At 49.1% G+C, this 21,537-nt stretch overlaps 1 protein-coding gene across 3 annotated transcripts in view; it reads right to left on the bottom strand.

The window, feature by feature from the left end:
* Positions 1–16,792, bottom strand: part of LOC147105367 (methyltransferase-like protein 27) — a 62,419-nt gene extending 45,627 nt beyond the window's left edge. Inside the window, exons 1-2 of one of the 3 annotated variants that reach the window (XM_086011662.1) lie at positions 16,678–16,792; positions 11,339–11,459 (exon numbers count right to left, since the gene is read on the bottom strand). In XM_086011662.1, coding sequence (XP_085867788.1) covers positions 11,339–11,459; positions 16,678–16,688 — 132 coding nt within the window. In that variant the 5' untranslated portion in view covers positions 16,689–16,792. The other 2 variants (XM_086011664.1, XM_086011665.1) reach the window with 2 other exon arrangements.
* Positions 16,793–21,537: the final 4,745 nt, after the last annotated feature.

The following is a 21,537-nucleotide window of genomic DNA, read 5'->3' as shown; positions in this document are numbered from 1 at the left end:
TGACGGTGGATTAATCTATAGATCCATGGGCGAGGGTGGATTAATCTATAGATTATGGGGTGACTTTGGATTAACCTATAGATCCAGGGATAATGGTGGGTTAATCTATAGACCCAGGGGCGATGGTGGATTAATCTATAGATTCAGGTGTGATAGTGGATTAATCTACAGATTATGGGGTGACTTTGGATTAACCTATAGATCCAGGGATAACGGTCGGTTAATCTATAGACCCAGGGGCGATGGTGGATTAATCTATAGATTCAGGTGTGATAGTGGATTAATCTATAGATTCAGGTGTGACAGTGGATTAATCTATAGATCATGGGGTGACAGTGGATTAATCTATAGAGTCAGGTGTGATAGTGGATTAATCTATAGATTCAGGTGTGATAGTGGATTAATCTGTAGATCTAGGCGTGACGGTGGATTAATCTACAGATCCAGGGGTGACGGTGGATTAATTTATAGATCCAGTGGTGATGTTGGATTAATCTATACATCCAGGGGTGGCAGTGGATTAAACTATAGCTCCAGGGGTGACTGGGAATTAATGTATAGATCCAGCGGTGGCGGTGGATGAATCTACAGATCCAGGGGTGACGGTGGATTAATCTCCAGGTCCAGGGGTGAGGCTGGATTTATCTACAGATCCAGGGGTGATGGTGGATTAATATATAGATCCAGGGGTGACTGTGGATTAATCTATAGATCCAGGGGTGAATGTGGAGTAATCTATAGATCCAGGGGTGACTGTTGTTAATCTATAGATCCAGGGGTGACAGTGGTTTCATCTATAGATCCAGGGGTGACTGTGGATTAATCTATATATCCAGGGGTGACTGTGGTTTAATCTATAGATCCAGGGTTGACAGTGGATTAATCTATACATCCAGGGGTGACTGTGGATTAATCTATAGATCCAGGGGTGACTGTGGATTAATCTATAGATTCAGGGGGGACTTTGGATTAACCTACAAATCCAGGGGTGACTGTGGATTAATCTATAGATCCAGGGGTGAGAGTAGAATAATCTAGATGTCCAGGGGTGACAGTGGCTTAATCTATAGATCCAGGGGTGACTGTGGATTAACCTACAAATCCAGGGGTGACTGTGGATTAATCTATAGATCCAGGGGTGAGAGTGGATTAATCTATAGATCCAGTGGTGACGGTGGATTAATCTGTAGATCCAGGGGCGAGGGTGGATTAATCTGTAGTTTCAGGGGTGACTTTGGATTAACCTATTGATCCAGGGGTGACAGTGGATTAATCTATAGATCCTGGGGTGACAGTCGATTAATCTATAGTTTCTGTGGTGAATTTGAATTAACCTATTGATCCAGGGGTGACAGTGGATTAATCTATAGATCCAGGGATGACAGTGGGTTAATCTATAGATGCAGGGATGATGGTGGCTTAGTCTATAGATCCAGTGGTGACTGTGGATTAATCTATAGATCCAGGGGTGACAGTGGATTAATCTATAGATCCAGGGGTGATGGTGGATTAATCTATAGATCCAGGGGTGACGGTGGATTAATCTGTAGATCCAGGGGTGAGGGTGGATTATTCTATAGTTTTAGGGGTGACTTTGGATTAACCTATTGAACCAGGGGTGACAGTGGAATAATCTATAGATCCTGGGGTGACAGTGGATTAAGCTATAGTTTCAGTGGTGACTTTGGATTAACCTATTGATCCAGGGGTGACAGTGGATTAATCTATTGATCCAGGGGTGACAGTGAATTAACCTAATGATCCAGGGGTGACAGTGGATTAATTTATAGATCCAGGGATAACGGTGGGTTAATCTATAGACCCATGGGCGATGGTGGATTAATCTATAGATTCAGGTGTGATAGTGGATTAATCTATAGATTCAGGTGTGATAGTGGATTAATCTATAGATCCAGGGGTGACTGTGGATTAATCTATAGATCCAGGGGTGACTGTGGATTAATCTATAGATCCAGAAGTGACAGTGGATTAATCTATAGATTCAGGTGTGATCGTGGATTAATCTATAGATTCAGGTGTGATAGTGGATTAATCTGTAGATCCAGGAGTGATGTTGGAGTAATCTATAGATCCAGGGGTGACGGTGGATTAATCTGTAGATCCAGGGGCGAGGGTGGATTATTCTATAGTTTCAGGGGTGACAGTGGATTAATCTATAGATCCAGGGGTGTCAGTGGATTAACCTATTAATCCAGGGGTGGCAGTGGATTAATCTATAGATCCAGGGGTGACAGTGGATTAATCTATAGTTTCAGTGGTGACTTTGGATTAACCTATTGACTCAGGGATGACGGTGGATTAGCTATAGATCTGAGGTGATGATGGATTAATCTATAGATCATGGGGTGACAGTGGCTTTATCTATAGATCCAGGAGTGACAGTGGATTAATCTACAGATCCAGTGGTGACTGTGGATTAATCTATAGATCCAGGGGTGACTCTGGATTAATCTATCGATCCAGGGGTGATGGTGGATTATTCTATAAATCCAGGGTTGAAAGGGGATTAATCTATAGATTCAAGGGTGACTTTGTATTAACCTGTTGATCCAGCGGTGACAGTGGATTAATCTATAAATCCAGAGGTGACTTTGGATTAATCTATAGATCCAGGGGTGACAGTGGATTAATCTATAGATCCAGGGGTGACTTTGGATTAATCTATAGATCCAGGGGTGTCAGTGGATTAATCTATAGATTCAGGTGTGATAGTGGATTAAGCTATAGATCCCGGGGCGATGGTGAATTAATCCATAGATCCAGGGGTTATGATGGATTAATCTACAGATCCAGGGGTGACTGTGGCTTAATCTATAGATCCAGGGGTGATGGCGGATTAATCTACAGATCCAGGGGTGTCTGTGGATTAATCTATAGATCCAGGGGTGACTGTCGATTAATCTATAGATCCAGGGCTGACTTTGGATTAATCTATAGATCCAGTTGTGATAGTGGATTAATCTATAGATCCAGGGGTGACTGTCGATTAATCTATAGATCCAGGGTTGACAGTGGATTAACCTACAGATCTAGGGGTGACTGTGGATTAATCTATAGATCCAGGGGTGAGAGTGGATTAATCTATAGATCCAGGGGTGACGGTGGATTAATCTATAGATCCAGGGGTGACAGTGGATTAACCTATTGATCCAGGGGTGACAGTGGGTTAATCAATAGATCCAGGGATGACAGTGGGTTAATATATAGATGCAGCGATGATGGTGGCTTAGTCTATAGATCCAGGGGTGACAGTGAATTAATCTACAGATCCAGTGGTGACTGTGGATTAATCAATAGATCCAGGGGTGACAGTTGATTAATCTATAGATCCAGGGGTGACTTGGATTAATCTATTGATCCAGGGGTGACATTGCATTAATCTATAGATCCAGGGGCGACTTTGGATTAATCTATAGATCCAGGGGTGATGGTGGATTAATCTACTGATCCAGGGGTGACTGTGGATTAATCTATAGATCCAGGGGTGACTGTCGATTAATCTATAGATCCAGGGCTGACTTTGGATTAATCTATAGATCCAGGTGTGATAGTGGATTAATCTATAGATCCAGGGGTGACTGTGGATTAATCTATAGATCCAGGGTTGACAGTGGATTAACCTACAGATCTAGGGGTGACTGTGGATTAATCTATAGATCCAGGGGTGAGAGTGCATTAATCTATAGATCCAGGGTTGACGGTGGATTAATCTATAGATCCAGGGGTGTTGGTGGATTAATCTGTAGATCCAGGGGTGAGGGTGGATTAATCTATAGTTTCAGGGGTGACTTTTTATTAACCTATTGATCCAGGGTGACAGTGGATTAATCTATAGATCCAGGGGTGACAGTGGATTAATCTATTGATCCAGGGATGACAGTGGATTAATCTATAGATCCAGGGATGACAGTGGGTTAATCTATAGATGTAGGGGTGATGGTGGCTTAGTCTATAGATCCAGGGGTGACAGTGGAGTGATCTGTAGATTCAGGGGTGACAGTGGATTAATCTATAGATCGAGGGGTGACAGTGGCTTAATCTATAGATCCAGGGGTGACAGTGGATTAATCTACAGATGCAGTGGTGACTGTATATTATTTTTTAGTTCCAGGGGTGACTGTGGATTAATCTATAGATCCAGGGGTGACGGTGGATTAATCTACAGATCCAGAGGTGAAAGAGGATTAATCTATAGTTTCAAGGGTGACTTTGGATTATCCTGTTGATCCAGGGTGACAGTGGATTAATCTATAGATCCAAGGGCGGCTTTGGATTAATCTATAGATCCAGGGCTGACAGTGGATTAATCTATAGAGTCAGGTGTGATAGTGGATTAAGCTATGGATCCCGGGGCGATGGTGAATTAATCCATAGATCCAGGGGTGATGATCGATTCATCTACAGATCCAGGGGTGACGGTGGCTTAATCTATAGATCCAGGGCTGACCGTGGATTAATCTATAGATTCAGGTGTGATAGTGGATTAAGCAATAGATCCCGGGGCGATGGTGAATTAATCCATAGATTAAGGGGTGATGATGGATTAATCTACAGATCCAGGGATGACTGTGGATTAATCTATAGATCCAGGGGTGACTGTCAATTAATCTATAGATCCAGGGCTGATTTTGGATTATTCTATAGATCCAGGGGTGACCGTGGATTAATCTATAGATCCAGGGGTGACAGTGGATTTATCTATAGATCCAGGATTGATGGTGGATTAAGCTATAGATCCCGGGGCGATGGTGAATTAATCCATAGATCCAGGTGTGAAGATGGATTAATCTATAGATCCAGGGGTGACGGTGGATTAATCTACAGAACCAGGGTTGACAGTGGATTAATCTATACTTCCAGGGGTGATTGTGGATTAATCTATAGATCCAGGGGTGACTGTGGATTAATCTATAGATTCAGGGGTGACTTTGGATTAACCTTCAGGTCCAGCGGTGACAGTGGAATAATCTAGAGGTCCAGGGGTGAGAGTAGCTTAATCTATAGATCCAGGGATGACAGTGGATTAACCTATAGATCCAGGGGTGACAGTGGATTAATCTATTAATCCAGGGGTGACAGTGGATTAACATATTGATGCAGGGGTGACGGTGGCTTAGTCTATAGATCCAGGGGCGACAGTGGAATAATCTATATATTCAGGGATGACAGTGGATTAATCTATAGATCCAGGGGTGACAGTGGCTTAATCTATAGATCCATGGGTGACAGTGGATTAATCTACAGATCCAGTGGTGACTGTGGATTAATCTATATATCCAGGGGTGACAATGGATTCATCTATAGATGCAGGGGCAACTTTGGATTAATCTATAGATCCAGAGGTGACAGTGGATTAATCTATAGATCCAGGGGCGACTTTGGATTAATCTATAGATCCAGTGGTGACAGTGGTTTAACCTATAGATTCAGGTGTGATAGTGGATTAAGCTATAGATCCCGGGGCGATGGTGAAATAATCCATAGATCCAGGGGTGATGATGGATTAATCTATAGATCCAGGGGTGACTGTGGCTTAATCTATAGATCCTGATGTGATGGTGGATTGATCTACAGATCCAGGGGTGATGGTGGATTAATCTGTAGATCCAGGGGTGAGGGTGGATTAATCTATAGTTTCAGGGGTGACTTTGGATTACCTATTGATCCAGGGGTGACAGTGGATTAATCTATAGTTTCAGTGGTGACTTTGGATTAACCAATTGAACCAGGGGTGACAGTGGATTAATCTATAGATCCAGGGATGACAGTGGGTTAATCTATAGATGTAGGGGTGACGGTGGCTTAGTCTATAGATCCAGGGGTGACAGTGGATTAATCTATAGATCGAGGGGTGACAGTGGCTTAATCTATAGATCCAGGGGTGACAGTGGATTAATCTACAGATGCAGTGGTGACTGTATATTATTTTTTAGATCCAGGGGTGACTGTGGATTAATCTATAGATCCAGGGGTGACGGTGGATTAATCTACAGATCCAGAGGTGAAAGGGGATTAATCTATAGTTTCAAGGGTGACTTTGGATTATCCTGTTGATCCAGGGTGACAGTGGATTAATCTATAGATCCAAGGGCAGCTTTGGATTAATCTATAGATCCAGGGCTGACAGTGGATTAATCTATAGATTCAGGTGTGATAGTGGATTAAGCTATAGATCCTGGGGCGATGGTGAATTAATCCATAGATCCAGGGGTGATGATGGATTCATCTACAGATCCAGGGGTGACGGTGGCTTAATCTATAGATCCAGGGCTGACAGTGGATTAATCTATAGATTCAGGTGTGATAGTGGATTAAGCTATAGATCCCGGGGCAATGGTGAATTAATCCATAGATTAAGGGGTGATGATGGATTAATCTGCAGATCCAGGGATGACTGTGGATTAATCTATAGATCCAGGGGTGACTGTCAATTAATCTATAGATCCATGGCTGATTTTGGATTATTCTATAGATCCAGGGGTGACCGTGGATTAATCTATAGATCCAGGGGTGACAGTGGATTAATCTATAGATCCAGGATTGATGGTGGATTAATCTATAGATCCAGGGGTGACAGTGGATTAATCTATAGATCCGAGGTGATGGTGGATTAACCGGCAGATCCAGGGGTGACAGTGGAATAATCTAGACATCCAGGGGTGACAGTGGCTTTATCTATAGATCCAGGGGTGACAGTGGATTAACCTACAGATCCAGGGGTGACTGTGGATTAATCTATAGATCCAGGGGTGAGAGTGGATTAATCTATAGATCCAGGGGTGACTTTGGATTAACCTATTGATCCAGGGGTGACAGTGGATTAATCTACAGATACAGGGGTGACAGTGGATTAATCTATAGTTTCAGGGGTGACTTTGGATTAACCTATTGAAATAGGGGTGACAGTGGATTAATCTATAGATCCAGGGGTGACAGTGGCTTTATCTATAGATCCAGGGGTGACAGTGGATTAATCTACAGATCCAGTGGTGACTGTGGATTAATCTATAGATCCAGGGGTGACTGTGGATTAATCTATCGATCCAGGGGTGACGGTGGATTATTCTATAAATCCAGGGTTGAAAGGGGATTAATCTATAGATTCAAGGGTGACTTTGTATTAACCTGTTGATCCAGCGGTGACAGTGGATTAATCTATAAATCCAGAGGCGACTTTGGATTAATCTATAGATCCAGGGCTGACAGTGGATTAATCTATAAATCCAGGGTTGACGGTGGATTAATCTATAGATCCAGGGGTGACAGTGGATGAATCTATAGATCCAGGATTGACGGTGGATTAATCTATAGATCCAAGGGTGACGGTGGATTAATCTATAGATCCAGGGGTGACTTTGGACTCATCTATAGATCCCGGGGTGACTGTGAATTAATCTATAGATCCAGGGTTGACGGTGGATTAATCTATAGATCCAGGGGCGAGGGTGGATTAATCTATAGATTCAGGGGTGACTTTGGATTAACCTATAGATCCAGGGATGACGGTGGGTTAATCTATAGATCCAGGGACGATGGTGGATTAATCTATAGATTCAGGTGTGATAGTGGATTAATCTATAGATTCAGGTGTGATAGTGGATTAATCTATAGATCCCGGGGTGATGGTGAATTAATCTATAAATCGAGGGCTGTCAGTGGTTTAATCTATATATCCAGGGGTGATGGTGGATTAATCTGCAGGTCCAGGGTTGACTTTGGATTCATCTTTAAATTCAGGGGTGACTGTGGATTAATCTATAGATCCGGGGTGACGGTGGATGAATTTATAGATCCAGGGGTGACTGTGGATTAATCTATAGATCCAGGGGTGACGGTGGATTAATCTAAATATCCAGGGGTGACAGTGGATTAATTTATAGATCCAGGGGTGAATTTGGATTAATCTATAGATCCAGGGCTGACAGTTGATTAATCTGTAGATCCAGGTTTTACAGTGGATTAATCTACAGATCCATGGGCGAGGGTGGATTAATCCATAGATCCAGCGGTGACAGTGGATTAATCTATAGCTCCAGGGGTGACAGTGGATTAATCTATAGATCCAGTGGTGACAGTGGATTAATCTACAGATCCAGGGGCGATGGTGGATTAATCCATAGATCCAGCGGTGACGGTGGATTAATCTATAGCTCCAGGCAAGACAGTGGATTAATCTATAGATCCAGGCGTGACAGTGGATTAAGCTATATATCCAGGGTTGACCATGTCTGAATCTATAGATCCAGGGTGATTGTGGATTAATCTATAGATCCAGGGGTGATGCTGGATTAATCTATAGATCAAGGTGTGACAGTGGATTAATCTATAGATCCAGGGTTGACGGTGGATTAATCTATAGATCCAGGGGTGACTGTGGATTAATCTATAGATCCCGGGGTGACGGTGGCTTAATCTATAGATCCAGCGGTGATAGTTGATTAATCTATAGCTCCAGGGGTGACTGTGGATTAATCTATAGATCCACGGGTGACTGTGGATTAATCTACAGATCCAGGGTTGACTGTGGATTAATCTATATATCCAGGGGTGGCGCTGGCTTAATCTATAGATCCAGGGGTGACGGTGGATTAATCTATAGATCCAGGGGTGATAGTTGATTAATCTATAGCTCCAGGGGTGACTGTGGATTAATCTATAGATCCACGGGTGACTGTGGATTAATCTACAGATCCAGGGTTGACGGTGGATTAATCTATATATCCAGGGGTGGTGCTGGCTTAATCTATAGATCCAGTGGTGATGGTGGATTAATCTATAGATCCAGGGGTGATGGCGGCTTAAGCTATAGATCCAGTGGTGACTGTGGATTAATCTATAGATCCTGGGGTGACGGTGGCTTAATCTATGAAAGAATTGGCACAATGCTGCGTTGCAGTAAAAGAACGATGAAACCGCTTCCATGTTTCTATTAGCAAAGTTTCCTGTTTGTCAAACCCCGTTATGATTGCTGTGCATAGTTCTGGTTACAGACTCTTCGGAAGGATATTATTGCCCTTGATAGCGTTCAGAGGCAAGGCAAAAAGTGATTATGTGTTCAGGTGCTTCAGATATGAGAAAATGTTAAGGAAATTGCATTTATTTCCTTTAGAAAAGAGACTTCAAGGTGATCTAATTTAAGTTTCCTAGATTATGAAAGTCAAGGATGTCTGAATGGAATCGTTCACAGCGGTGAAGAGTTCAACCATTGGAGACACGTTAAAATTTTGATGGGCCCGGACCTGTTTACTCTAAGATAATAGAGTGGCAATAAGTTAATGTGGAATGTCATTGAAGCAGTCAGTGGAAAAGATGTGAACGATAATTAGGAGGATTTCTGGAAAGATAAAGGATTCAAGGTATAGTGAAAATGTCCCAAAAAAAATACCTTAAAGGTGTTCTCAAAATGGAGCTTTCAGCAGCTCAGCTCAACTCTGGTAGATGAAAAGAACTAATGTCCAGACTCATGGCGCAAAGGCCCTGGTATTTACGGGGTGGTGAGTAGGGTGCGGGGAGTGCGGTAGCGTGGGGAAAACCCGGCACCACCAGGGACGCGGAGGTCCTGCCGAATTTAATGGCAGGAACTCATTATAACTTTTTTCTTCTGTTTCCTGCCCGGTAGACGTCCATATTAACAGGCTTAGCAGCTGCCGAGTGGGAGAACCAGCGGCAGATGGCAGCAGCCGGGGTCCCTTGGGGACTGTCAATGCATGTCTACTTTAAACTCTTGTCCGTTTGTTGGTAAAATGGTAAGACAAAAAGCAGAATGAGAGTGCTTTGTGATCTTTATAACTGCTTTACTTCCTTGGTTATGGAATGCTGGCAGATGTGTCTAAAACGGCATCGCCATAGACACACCAGTCATGGCAGGTCTGCTATTTTGTATTGGATAATGCTGGACTAAAGCCATGTAGAAACTTCCAGCACAAAATAACTTTCCAACGTTAATCACTAAACAGAAATGAATATTGGTAACATTACAATCCGATGGGGAAAGATTTGCTCTGGTTGCTATGGAGAATGACTCCATGGCAGACAGAAAGCAAAGAGTTGGAATAAATGGGTCCTTTTCCGAGTGGCAGGCAGTGGCTAGTGGGGTACCGCAGGGATCAGTCCTTGGGCCCCAGCTATTCACAATACATATTAATGATCTAGACAAGGGAACTAGATGTAATATCTCCAAATTTGCAGATGACACAAAGCTGGGTGGGCGTGTGTGCTGTGAGGAGGATGTCGAGAAACTCTAGGATGATTTGGACATGTTGAGTGATTGGGCAGAAACATGGCAGATGCAATATAACGTGGATAAATGTGAGGTTTTCCACTTTGGTGGCAAAAACAGGAAGGCAGATTATTATCTAAATGGCAATAGATTGGGAGAAGGGGAAGTGCAACGAGACCTGGGTGTCCTTGTGCACCAGTCGCTGAAGGTAAGCATGCAGGTGCAGCAGGCGGTTAAGAAGGCAAATGGTATGTTGGCCTTCATAGCGAGAGGGTTCGAGTACAGGAACAAGGATGTCTTGCTGCAGTTGTACAGGGCCTTGGTGAGACCACACCTTGAGTTATTGTGTGCAGTTTTGGTCGCCTTATCTGAGGAAGGATGTTCTTGCCATGGAAGGAGTTCAGCGAAGATTCACCAGGCTGATACCTGGGATGGCAGGAATGACGTATAAGGAGAGATTGGGTCGATTGGGCTTGTACTCGCTAGAGTTTAGAAGAATGAGGTGTGATCTCATTGAAACTTATAAAATTCTGACAGGACTGGACAGACTAGATGCAGGAAGGGTGTTCCCGATGGTCGGGGAGTCCAGAACCAGGGGACATAGTCTAAGGATAAAGGGTAGGCCATTTACGACTGAAATTAGGAGGAATTTCTTCACCCAGAGAGTGGTGAACCTGTGGAACTCTCTACCACAGAAGGCGGTGGAGGCCAGTTCATTAAATATATTCAAGAAGGAGTTGGATATATTTCTTAAGGCTAAAGGGATCAAGGGGTATGGGGAGAAGGCAAGGACTGGGTACTGAATTTGGATGATCAGCCATGATCGCATTGAATGGCGGAGCAGGCTCGAGGGGCCGAATGGCCTACTCCTGCTCCAAGCTTCTATGTTTCTTTGTTTCTATAACTACAAACAGGACATTTTTGGCAATTGGCATTTGTAGCAAATTTATAAATGCATTTATAAAGGATATCTAGTGACACCGAGTGGGGCAACCCATGGTAACAGTGACCATGTTGCTACACAGATGGGCGGAGCGATTCTTTCCCTCCCAGGGGTCAGTTCTATAGCCAGTAAAGTGAGAGGGTGACAGGTGCTACCTCTTCATAGTTCTCAGCCCAAGAGTTGTAAAACTTCACTTTTTCTTCCGTTTCCATGTCTCTGTATAAAGTGAGGAGGTTCTTGGTGGCAGCAGCCACATCTATTCCAGACTTTTTCATCCTGTGGAAATTGAGAATACGAGCTGGTAATAGGAGGCTGAGAATAAAATATTGCAGCAAAAACGTCCTTTCATTCCAATTACGAGGGCTTGAAATGAGACAGATACACTCTACCTGCAATTACAGGATGGGACAACAATGAGACAGATAGACTCTACATGCAATTACAGGGTGGGACAACAATGAGACAGATAAACTCTACCTGCAATTACAGGGTGGGACAACAATGAGACAGATAGACTCTACCTGCAATTACAGGGTGGGACAACAAGGAAACAGATAAACTCTACCTGCAATTACAGGGTGGGACAACAATGAGACAGATAGACTCTACCTGCAATTACAGGGTGGGACAACAATGAGACAGATAGACTCTACCTGCAATTACAGGGTGGGACAACAATGAGACAGATAGGCCTAGAAATTCAGTTGCGTTCGCCAGCCGTTAGCGCCATAAGAGGGGTAGATTTCGAGCGCTAGGCACTTAGCGCCCGGGCGCAGACCGATCTGCGCCTACGCCCAACTTCAGTTGACATTTAGTGCCGGCGCAAAGTGTTTGCGCACGCTCAGCTGCGCGCGCAGCTTATGACGTCATTTCGTCGTGCAACGCCGTTTGTACGCCCCAAACCGGAACTTCAGTGGCGCCCGCCCAATGTGGGCGTGGCGCTGTTAAGAACTGTGAAGTGGAATGCAGCAGAGGCCCTGCGGGCCTCGGGGAGCGCTAATTAAAGGGCACTTAGACTGAACTATAAAGGGCAGCCATTTTGCTGCAATGACTTTAGTGCTACGGATTTCTGGACAGAGACCAAGGAAGAGACCTTACTGAATTGGGCCAACATAGGAGAGGTATTTTTGGCTTCTGGCCAGAGCTTGCAAATTTGTCTCATTGTGATTTCACTGTTTGCAAGTATATTATGGGGGCTGCATGGGGTTCCAACCCTCAGTTCCAGCATTATGTGCGAAGGGCTCGCAGACGCTGTGTGAGAGGGGCAGCCATGCCTAGACGCAGAGGGGCCATCAGGCGTCGGCAACGTAGGCCTTACCCACTCAGGGAATACCGCCAGCAGGTGTCCTATCTCACCATGACTGCCGCGCAGTGTGTTAAGAGGCTGCGCTTCAGAAGGGAGGTGGTTGCAGAGATCTGCCAGCTGCTTCACAGAGATCTGTGTCCACAGCTGATGTGCAGGACATCTCTGTCGGTGGAAGTGAAGGTCACGGTGGCTCTGAACTTTTATGCAAGCGGCTCCTTCCAAGCCGCTGCTGGGGACATAGCGAACATCTCCCAGTTCGCCGTGCATCGCTGCATCCGGCAGGTCACCGATGCCCTTTTCGCAAGGAGACACCAATTCATCTCCTTCCCCATGACCCTAGAGAGGCAGGAGCAGCGTGCAGTCGGATTTGCGAGGATCGCCGACTTCCCCATGGTGCAGGGCGCCATTGACTGCACACATGTGGCTATGCGGGCACCTATCGACAATGCCGAGGATTACCGCAACCGGAAGGGCTACCATTCCCTCAATGTACAGCTGGTGTGTGACCACAGGCAGCGCATCCTAGCTGTCAATGCCCGCTTTCCAGGCAGCAGCCACGATGCATTTATCCTGCGCCAGACTACTGTGGCTGACATGTTCCAGGCACAGCCTCCCCCAAGAGGATGGCTTATCGGGGACAAAGGCTATCCTTTGTGTACATGGCTCATGACCCCGCTCCGCGCGCCCAGGACCCCTGCTGAGGAGGCATACAACGAAAGCCATCAAGCCACAAGGAACATCATAGAGCAAACGATTGGCGTCCTCAAGCAACGGTTCCGCTGCCTGGATCGTTCCGGCGGATCTCTACAGTATTCGCCGGATAGAGTCTCCCAGTTCGTCGTCGTTTGCTGCATGCTGCACAACCTGGCTATCCGCAGGACTCAGGCACTGCCACCTCACGTTGGACCACCACCTCAGGAGGATGAGCAGGAGGACCATGAGGAGGAGGAGGAGGAGGAGGAGGAGTACCAGCCCAGGAGGGAGCCACAAGGTCCAAGGGCCGTCCGTCGGCGGCTTATTGAACGACACTTCTAGGCCCCCTGTCAGGGAATGGCTTGTGGCAATGAACGCACCTGAATGCAGCCACTCCGCAAGCCCTCAGCCGGTTAACGCAACAACCACTTGAAACATCACACATGGACAAGCTGAATAAATAAAAAGCTTTATTTAACAAACTCAGGGCCCTTCCCACATGAAACTCAAAAACAGACAAGACCCCCAAAAAACAGTCAAAAACATATCTCACTCCCACAACCTGGGGAGGAATAACAAAACTTGTCCATCCAAATGGCCTTCATCCTCGGCCTTACCAAAACAAACCCCCCCATACAGAACACAAACACCCCCATATAAAAAAACATTTGCCTTCATCTTCGGCCTTACCAAGCCAAACCCCCCCCATATAGAACACAAACACCCCCATATAAAAAAACATTTGGCAACACACTCTACTTTGTGTGCCGAGAGGGCGAGTCCTTGTCCAGGCTTTTCCGGCCCCTGGCCGACCTGCTGCTCCGCCTCAACCTGGGCCCTGTGGGTGTTGCAAGGCTGGGGGAAGGCTCCTGAGGGGCACAATGCGTGACGGCAGATGCCCTTGGGGGTCGGCCTAGACGAGCTCCGGCCCTGGAGGGGCCGGCTGCTGACTGCTGCAGCTGTGGCTGGGCAGCATCAGTCTCTCCAGCAGCTCGTCGCAGCTTTGCTGGGGGAGTGGCAGTGGCGGCTGCAGCAATGGGGGCAAGCTGGCTGATGCCAGGCGCTCGCTGGTCGCCAGAGACACTGGCAGTCGGCCGGGCTGGCACTGCAGCAAGCGCAGCAATCTGGTGAAGGACAGACCGCTGTGCTGCAGCAGCGCGGCGGGTGCCCTGGCGATGCGTCCGTGACACAGCGAGTGTGGCAGCAGTGAGTGCCCATACTGCCCTGGTCTGTGCCCGCATCAGACCAGCCAGTGACTGCACGGCACCACTCATCAACTCTGCACTCGCTGCCTGTGCTGCCCTGAAATCAGCCCGACTCGCGTCCTGTGATGCCCTGAATTCTTCGTGACCCCTGGCCTGTGCTGCCCCGAATTGTTCGTGACCCCTGGCCTGTGCTGCCGCGAGTTCTTCTAAACCCCTGGCCTGTGAGGCCCCGAAATCGGCCACACTATGAGCCAGGGACTCAATGGCCTCAGGCAACCGTCCCACAACCCCCATGAACTCGGTGTGCCAACGATCCGAGTCCGCGGACATGTGATCAAGGAGGCGCACCTCCTGGGCGAGGACCGTCTCCGGACTGGAGGCCGGACTCTCCCTCTGGGGAGAAGGCCGCCGAGCTGCCCGACCCTTCCCGTGTGGCTGGACACCACTGGGCCCAGCAACTGCACTCCCCTGCAACACTTCCCCCCTCTGGGGAGAAGGCCGCCGAACTGCCCGACCCTTCCCGCGTGGCTGGACGCCACTGGGCCCAGCAACTGCACTCCCCTGCAACACTTCCCCCCTCTGGGGAGAAGGCCGCCGAGCTGGCCGACCCTTCCCGCGTGGCAGGATGCCACTGGGCACAGGAGCTACACTCCCCTGCAACACTTCCCCCCTCTGGGGAGAAGGCAGCCGTGCTGCCCGACCCTTCCCGCGTGGCTGGACGCCACTGGGCACAGGAGCTACACCCCCCTGCAACACTTCCCCCTGGCTCTCCTCCAGGCAAGACGTGCCCCCTCCATTGCCATCCCCTGGCGCGGATGAGGGTTCCCCCGATGTGCCGCCTTCCTCTTGCTCCTCGTCGTCCTCCTCTTCCGAGGGACTGGCACTCTCAGCTTCAGGGACCTCCTCCTCACCAGCTGAAAGCAGGAAGGCACAAGAGTAGCTTTAGAGTGAGGACAGGGCGTCAGCAAGGGAGGCATGAGTGGTGGCATTATGCGCATTGGTCGGACAGTGGCAAAGGATGTAGATCTGAAGCGCAAGGGGAACGAGAGAGGTCCAAACGCTCATGTCCTTACCATTGGGGCCCAGCACAGGGTCGGCATCTCCAATTGCAATGGGGCCAATCACCCGGGCACCCATGAGTCGACCCACGCGCTCCTCCAGGTCACTGAGCTCCTGGAACTGGGCACGCCCTCCCCCGGTGACAGTCCGGCTCTTCAGATTCTGGGCCAGCTTGGCCTGCAAGAGAAAGGACGGCCTCTAAGTACAGTGTGGTGCCCTGTTGTTGTGTGCACTGCCTCCCATGGTGGAATAGCTTGGCCAGTGTGGTGCCCTGTTGTTGTGTGCACTGCCTCCCATGGTGGAATAGCTTGGCCAGTGTGTAAAGTGCAGAAAGTGTTATTGATGTTCATGCCAGTGCCACAGCTGCTGAAGGAGGGCTGGCCATTAGGCCTTTGCGGTCCCTTTGCCCATAATGTGAGGTGCACATGCAAGGATGAGGAGGACAATGGAAAGGGTACTCACCCTGACCAACCGAGTGAGGTCGTTAAACTTTTTCCGGCATTGGTCACCAGTCCTGGGGACATCGCTGTTGGCTGTGACCCTCTGGGCGATTTCCCTCTAGGCTCTCCTGTACAGCCTCTTGGGAGCCTTCTTGCCACTGTCCGGGCACAAGATATCTCTTCTCTTCTCCAAACCCCTAAGCAGCACCTTCAAATCATGGGCAGAGAAGCGCTGCGCTCGCTCACGGGCCCTCTGCATCGTTGCTGGCGCTATTTCTCTCCAGCAGCAGTGTTTAGGCCTAGCTGGAGGGCTGCAGTATCCAGGGCGTGGCAGCAGACCAAGTCGACCCTTCCCCCTTTAAGAGCTGGCCGGCGCCAGGGTGTCTGCTGTCAATCAAAACATGACCGCACCTGCGCTGCGCCCGGCCTCGGCGGTATCAGTCTGCACCGCCGGCTTAGCGCCTAAAGATAGGGGTGCAACGCCAGTTTTAGCGCTCGAGCAAACTCCTTGGCCAAAGCTACTGAATATCGGCGAAGTGGCCTCCACTTTCCGGCGGGCGCAAACTTTAGCGCCCGCCCGACTTTACCGCCCCAAAAGTGGCTATACTGAATTTCTAGGCCATAGACTCTACCTGCAATTACAGGGTGGGACCACAATGAGACAGATAGACTCTACCTGCAATTACAAATATTGAGGTGCTTTCAGTTCTTGGTCAGAATGCCGTTGAAAATCCGATCTCCCATATTCTGACGTTGCTTTAATGTCCAACTTTACAGCACAAAGTTCTCACCTGCTGCTCATTGCCACAGATGCACAGTGTAAACGTGCCCACGACACACACAACCTCCCAGAGAAGAAGCCAACACGGATCTCCCCGGGTGGGGCTATGACTGACCTTTAAGGTTTGATTCCACCAATGACCACATCCGCTGCCTGTAACTGAAGGTACGATTGAGTAACTCGTCATTTTGCTCACTTTGAGCAAAGGTCGTGCACAGTGTGTACAGCAGCAGAGAAATTAACCCCTTGTGTCAAGGGCAACTTTACTCACCAACCAAAATGGGAATTTGGGGTCACAGTAGGGTCACCAATCCTCCAGGATTGCCCTGGTATCTAGAAGAATTAAAGATTAATCTCCCGAGCACTACTGTGAGCAACCCGGGAGGGAAATCAGAGGAGAATTAAATTAAGTTGTGCTTTTTTCATATTCTTGGAATACATTCGTTTACTAGTTATAGAAATATTGAAATTGGGCATAAAGGGTCATTGACTGGATGGGGCGGCTGGAGGCGGGAGATCATGTGATGGAACCTCCCGGAATATATCCAATGAGAGTTGGCAACCCTAGTTCACAGGAATAGTGGAAAAGTTCACTTACCAACTATGTAACACCCACAAGGGTTTAAGTCAAAACTGTAAAGTCCGCGCCTCAATAATACACGGACTTCGGGAGAACAGTTTAACAGGTACTTTACTGAACAAGAGGCAGCTTGAAACTGAAACTACAGAAGCCTGCTAGGGCCTTTTATACAGGGGTGGTCACTGCCGGTACTGCAGTCTAAGACCAGTTATTCCCTTAAAGGGACATACACAACAATTCCTCCCCTTTTAGATAAACAGTACATAACATTCATTTAACAACTAAATAATAACTAATTACAATTACAATTTCCTCAGTAATATATACATCAACTGGAATAGTCATTTATAAGTTCAGTCTTTGAGGAGGCTTCCTGATCCGGACTGGATAGCGCCTTTCTCGAGTATCCTGTTCTGGCGGTGGAGTCAATTCTGGCTCATTGTCATTGGTTGGTTCGTCAGCTTCCAATACCCCTGCTTCTGAGGCAGACGCAATCTGTACTTCGGGCTCATTGCCAGGTGCACATGCTTGTGGTACAGGTTTGGCTTGTTCCTGTGACTCTAGAATCTGGTCAGCATGGCGTCTCACGATGCTCTCTCCAACGTCCACTGTGTACATTAGTGGTCCCTGCTGTGTGCATATCGTGCCTGGCTGCCATTTTTCTGTTCGGTAGTCGCGGGCCAAGACTGGTTGCCCTATCTTGAAGCTCCTGGTTGGCTTCTCATTTATGTGCTGGAACTGCTTATCCTCAACATCTTGTCTTATGTTTGGTTTGAGCAAATCCAAGCGACATCTTAGTCTCCAGTTGACAAACAGTACGGCTGGAGTTTGGTTGGCTACTGCATGTGTCGCATTCCGGTAAGCAAACAGAAAGTTATCCACCTTGTGTTGCAGTGGTATGTCGTCATTATACATTGCCTTTATGGCCTTTTAAAAGGTCTGAACAAACCTCTCAGCCAATCCATTTGTGGCTGGATGATATGGGGCAGATGTGTAATGTTTCACCCCATTATTCTTCAGGAACCTCCGGAAATCCTCAGACACAAACTGTGGGCCATTGTCGGAACAGATCTGTTCTGGCAACCCATTCTTGGTGAAGATGGTCCTTAGGACAAATTCATTGTAGCCACTTTTGGGGCGGTAAAGTGGGGCGGCCGCTAAAGTTTGCGCCCACCGCCAAATCGAGGCCACTTCTCCGATATTCATTAGCTTCGCCCTAAGAGTTCGCTCGAGCACTAAAACTGGTGCTGGACGCCTCTCTTTGGGCGCTAAGCCGGAGGTGCTGATCGATAGCGCCGAGGCCGGGCACAGCGCAGGTGCGGCCATCTCGTGATTGACAGCAGACACCCTGGCGCCGGCCAGCTCTTAAGGGGGAAGGGTCGACTGTGTCTGCTGCCACGCCCTGGATAGTGGAGCCCTCCAGCTAGGCCTGAACACTGCTGCTGGACCCAAATAGCGCCTGAAGCCATGCAGAAGGCCCGTGAACGTGTGCAGCGCTTCTCAGAGCGTGATCTGAGTGTGCTGGTTGGTGCTGTGGAGAAGAGGCGCCATGTTTTGTACCCGGACAATGGCAAGAGGGCGCCGTTCCGCGTCTACAGGAGAGCCTGGAGGCATGTCGCCAGCAAGCTGTCAGCCAACAGCGAGGTCCCCAGGAGCGGTGTCCAATGCCGCAAAAAGTTTAATGACCTCACTCGCATTGTCAGGATGAGTACCCTTTCCAGTGACCTCCTCATCCTTGCATGTGCACCTCACATTATGGGCAAAGGGACCTGAAAGCCCTAATGGCCAGCCCTCATCCAGCAGCGATGGGACAGGCATGAACATCAATTGCACAATCTGCACTTAACACACTGGCCAAACTATTCCACCATGGGAGGCAGTGCACACAAGATCAGGGCGACACACTGGCCAGGCTATTCCACCATGGGAGGCAGTGTACACAAGATCAGGGCGACACACTGGCCAGGCTATTCCACCATGGGAGGCAGTGCATACAAGATCAGGGCGACACACTGGCCAGGCTATTCCACCATGGGAGGCAGTGCACACAAGATCAGGGCGACACACTGTACTTAGAGGCCATCCTTTCTCTTGCAGGCCAAGCTGGTGAATAATAGGAAGAGCCGGACTGCGACCGGGGGAGGCCGACCCCATATCCAGCCACTCACCGAGCTGCAACATCGCGTGGAGTGCATCATGGGTGGCCGGGTGATTGGGCCCGTTGCATGTGGAGATGCCGACCCTGTTCTGGCCAGCAATGGTAAGGACATCACCTTTTGGACCTCTCTCGTCCCACTTGCGCATCAGATCTACATCCTTTGCCACTGTCCGACCAATGCGCTGAATGCCACCACTCATGCATCCCTTGCTGATGCCCTCTCCTCACTCTAAAGCTACTCTTGTGCCTTCCTGCTTTCAGATGGTGAGGAGGAGGTCCCTGAACTTGCCAGTGACAGCCCCTCAGAAGAGGAGCAGGAGGAGGAGCAAGAGGAAGGCGGCCCATCAGGGGAACCCTCAGCCGCGGCCACCCAGGCCAATGTAGGGGACACGCCTTCCCTGGAGGGGAGCGTGGCAGAAGTATCGAAGGGGAGGGGAGCTCATTGGACCTGCGGCCTGCAGAAACGGTGGCATAGTGGTTAGCACTGTTGCCTCACAGCGCCAGGGACCCGGGTTCGAATCTGGCCTCGGGCGACTGTCTGTGTGGAGTTTGCACATTCTCCCCGTGTTTGCGTGGGTTTCCTCCGGGTGCTCCGGTTTCCTCCCACAGTCCAAAGATGTGCGGGTTAGGTTGATTGGCTATGATAAATTGACCCTTAGTGTTAGGGGGATTAAATACGTGGGGTTACGGGGATAGGGTGGGATATGTGTTGGTGTCGGGGTTATGGGGATCGGGTGGGATATGTGTCGGTGCAGGCTCGATGGGCCGAAATGGCCTCTATCTGCACTGTGGGGTTTCTGTGATTTCTGTGATCCAGAGGGGGGATGCATCGGAGGGGAGTCCAATTGCTGGGCCCAGCGGCGTCCAGCAATGCAGGAAGGGTCGGCCAGCTCGGCGGCCTTCTCCCCAGAGGGAGAGTCCGGCCTCCAGTCCGGAGATGGGCTTCGCCGAGGAGATGGAACGCCTCGAGGACTTGTCCGCGGACTCGGAGCGCTGGCACACGGAGCTCATGGCGGCAGTGGCACGGTTGCCTGAGGCCATCGAGTCCCTCTCTCGGAGTGTGACCGAGTTCGGGCCCTCAGAGGCCACCAGTCGGGCGGAATTCCGGGCAGATCAGGCAGCGAGTCGGGCAGAATTCGGGGCAGCTCTGGCAGCGAGTCGGGCGGAATTCGGGGCAGATCAGGCAGCGAGTCGGGCAGAATTCGGGGCAGCTCTGGCAGCGACTGGCCAGGTGATCAGTGGTGCCGTCCAGTCACTGGCTGCTCTGATGCGGTCAGTGAACAGGTCAACACGGGCACTCACTGCTGCCACACTCGCTGTGTCAGCCAGACATCGCCAGGGCACCCGGCGCGCTGCAGCAGCACAGCGGTCTGTCCCTCGGCAGATTGGTGCGCATGCTGCAGTGCTGGCCCGGGCGAGTGCCAGTGTCTCAGGCGACCAGCGAGCGCCTGCCATCCGCCAGCTTGCCCCCATTCCTCCAGCCGCCACTGCCACTCCCCCAGTGGAGCTGCCAGGAGCTGCTGCAGCGACTGATGCTGGCCAGCCACAGCTGCAGCATTCAACAGCTGCCCGCTCGACGGCCAGACCTCGACTAGGCCGGCCCCCAAGGGCATCTGCCGTCACGACATGTGCCCCTCAGGAGCCTGCCCCCAGCCTTGCAGCAGCCAATGGCCTTACTTTGAGGAGGAGCAGCAGGGCGGGCAGGGGCCACACAAAGATGGCCAAGGCATCGCCCTAGCGGGCCAAATAGTCGAATGTGTGGCCAGTTGTGTTTGTTTTTTGAGGCCGAGAATTGGATGTTTGTTTTTTGAAGGCCGATGATGTGATGTTTGTTTTTTACGAAGGCCGAGAATGACGGCCATTTTAGTTGCACTATTTTGTTAATCCTCTCCAGGTTGTGGGAGCGAGTAATGTGTTTGAGTGTTTTTTGGGGGTTTCGTCTGTTTTTGGTTTTCATGTGGGAAGGGACCTGAGTTTGAACAATAAAGCATTTTATTTATTAACATTGTCCATGTTTGATCTTTGAAGTGTTTGTTGCCTTAACCGGCTGAGGGCTTGCGGAATGGCTGCAATCATGTTCTTTCATTGGCACAAGCCATTCCCTGACAGGGGGCCTAGAAGTGACGTTCAAT

The sequence above is a fragment of the Somniosus microcephalus genome, chromosome 18, assembly GCF_052327205.1.
Source record: "Somniosus microcephalus isolate GS21.2 chromosome 18, FLI_Smic_1.0, whole genome shotgun sequence".
NCBI lineage: Eukaryota > Metazoa > Chordata > Chondrichthyes > Squaliformes > Somniosidae > Somniosus > Somniosus microcephalus.
This window is presented reverse-complemented; position numbering and strand designations above follow the sequence as displayed.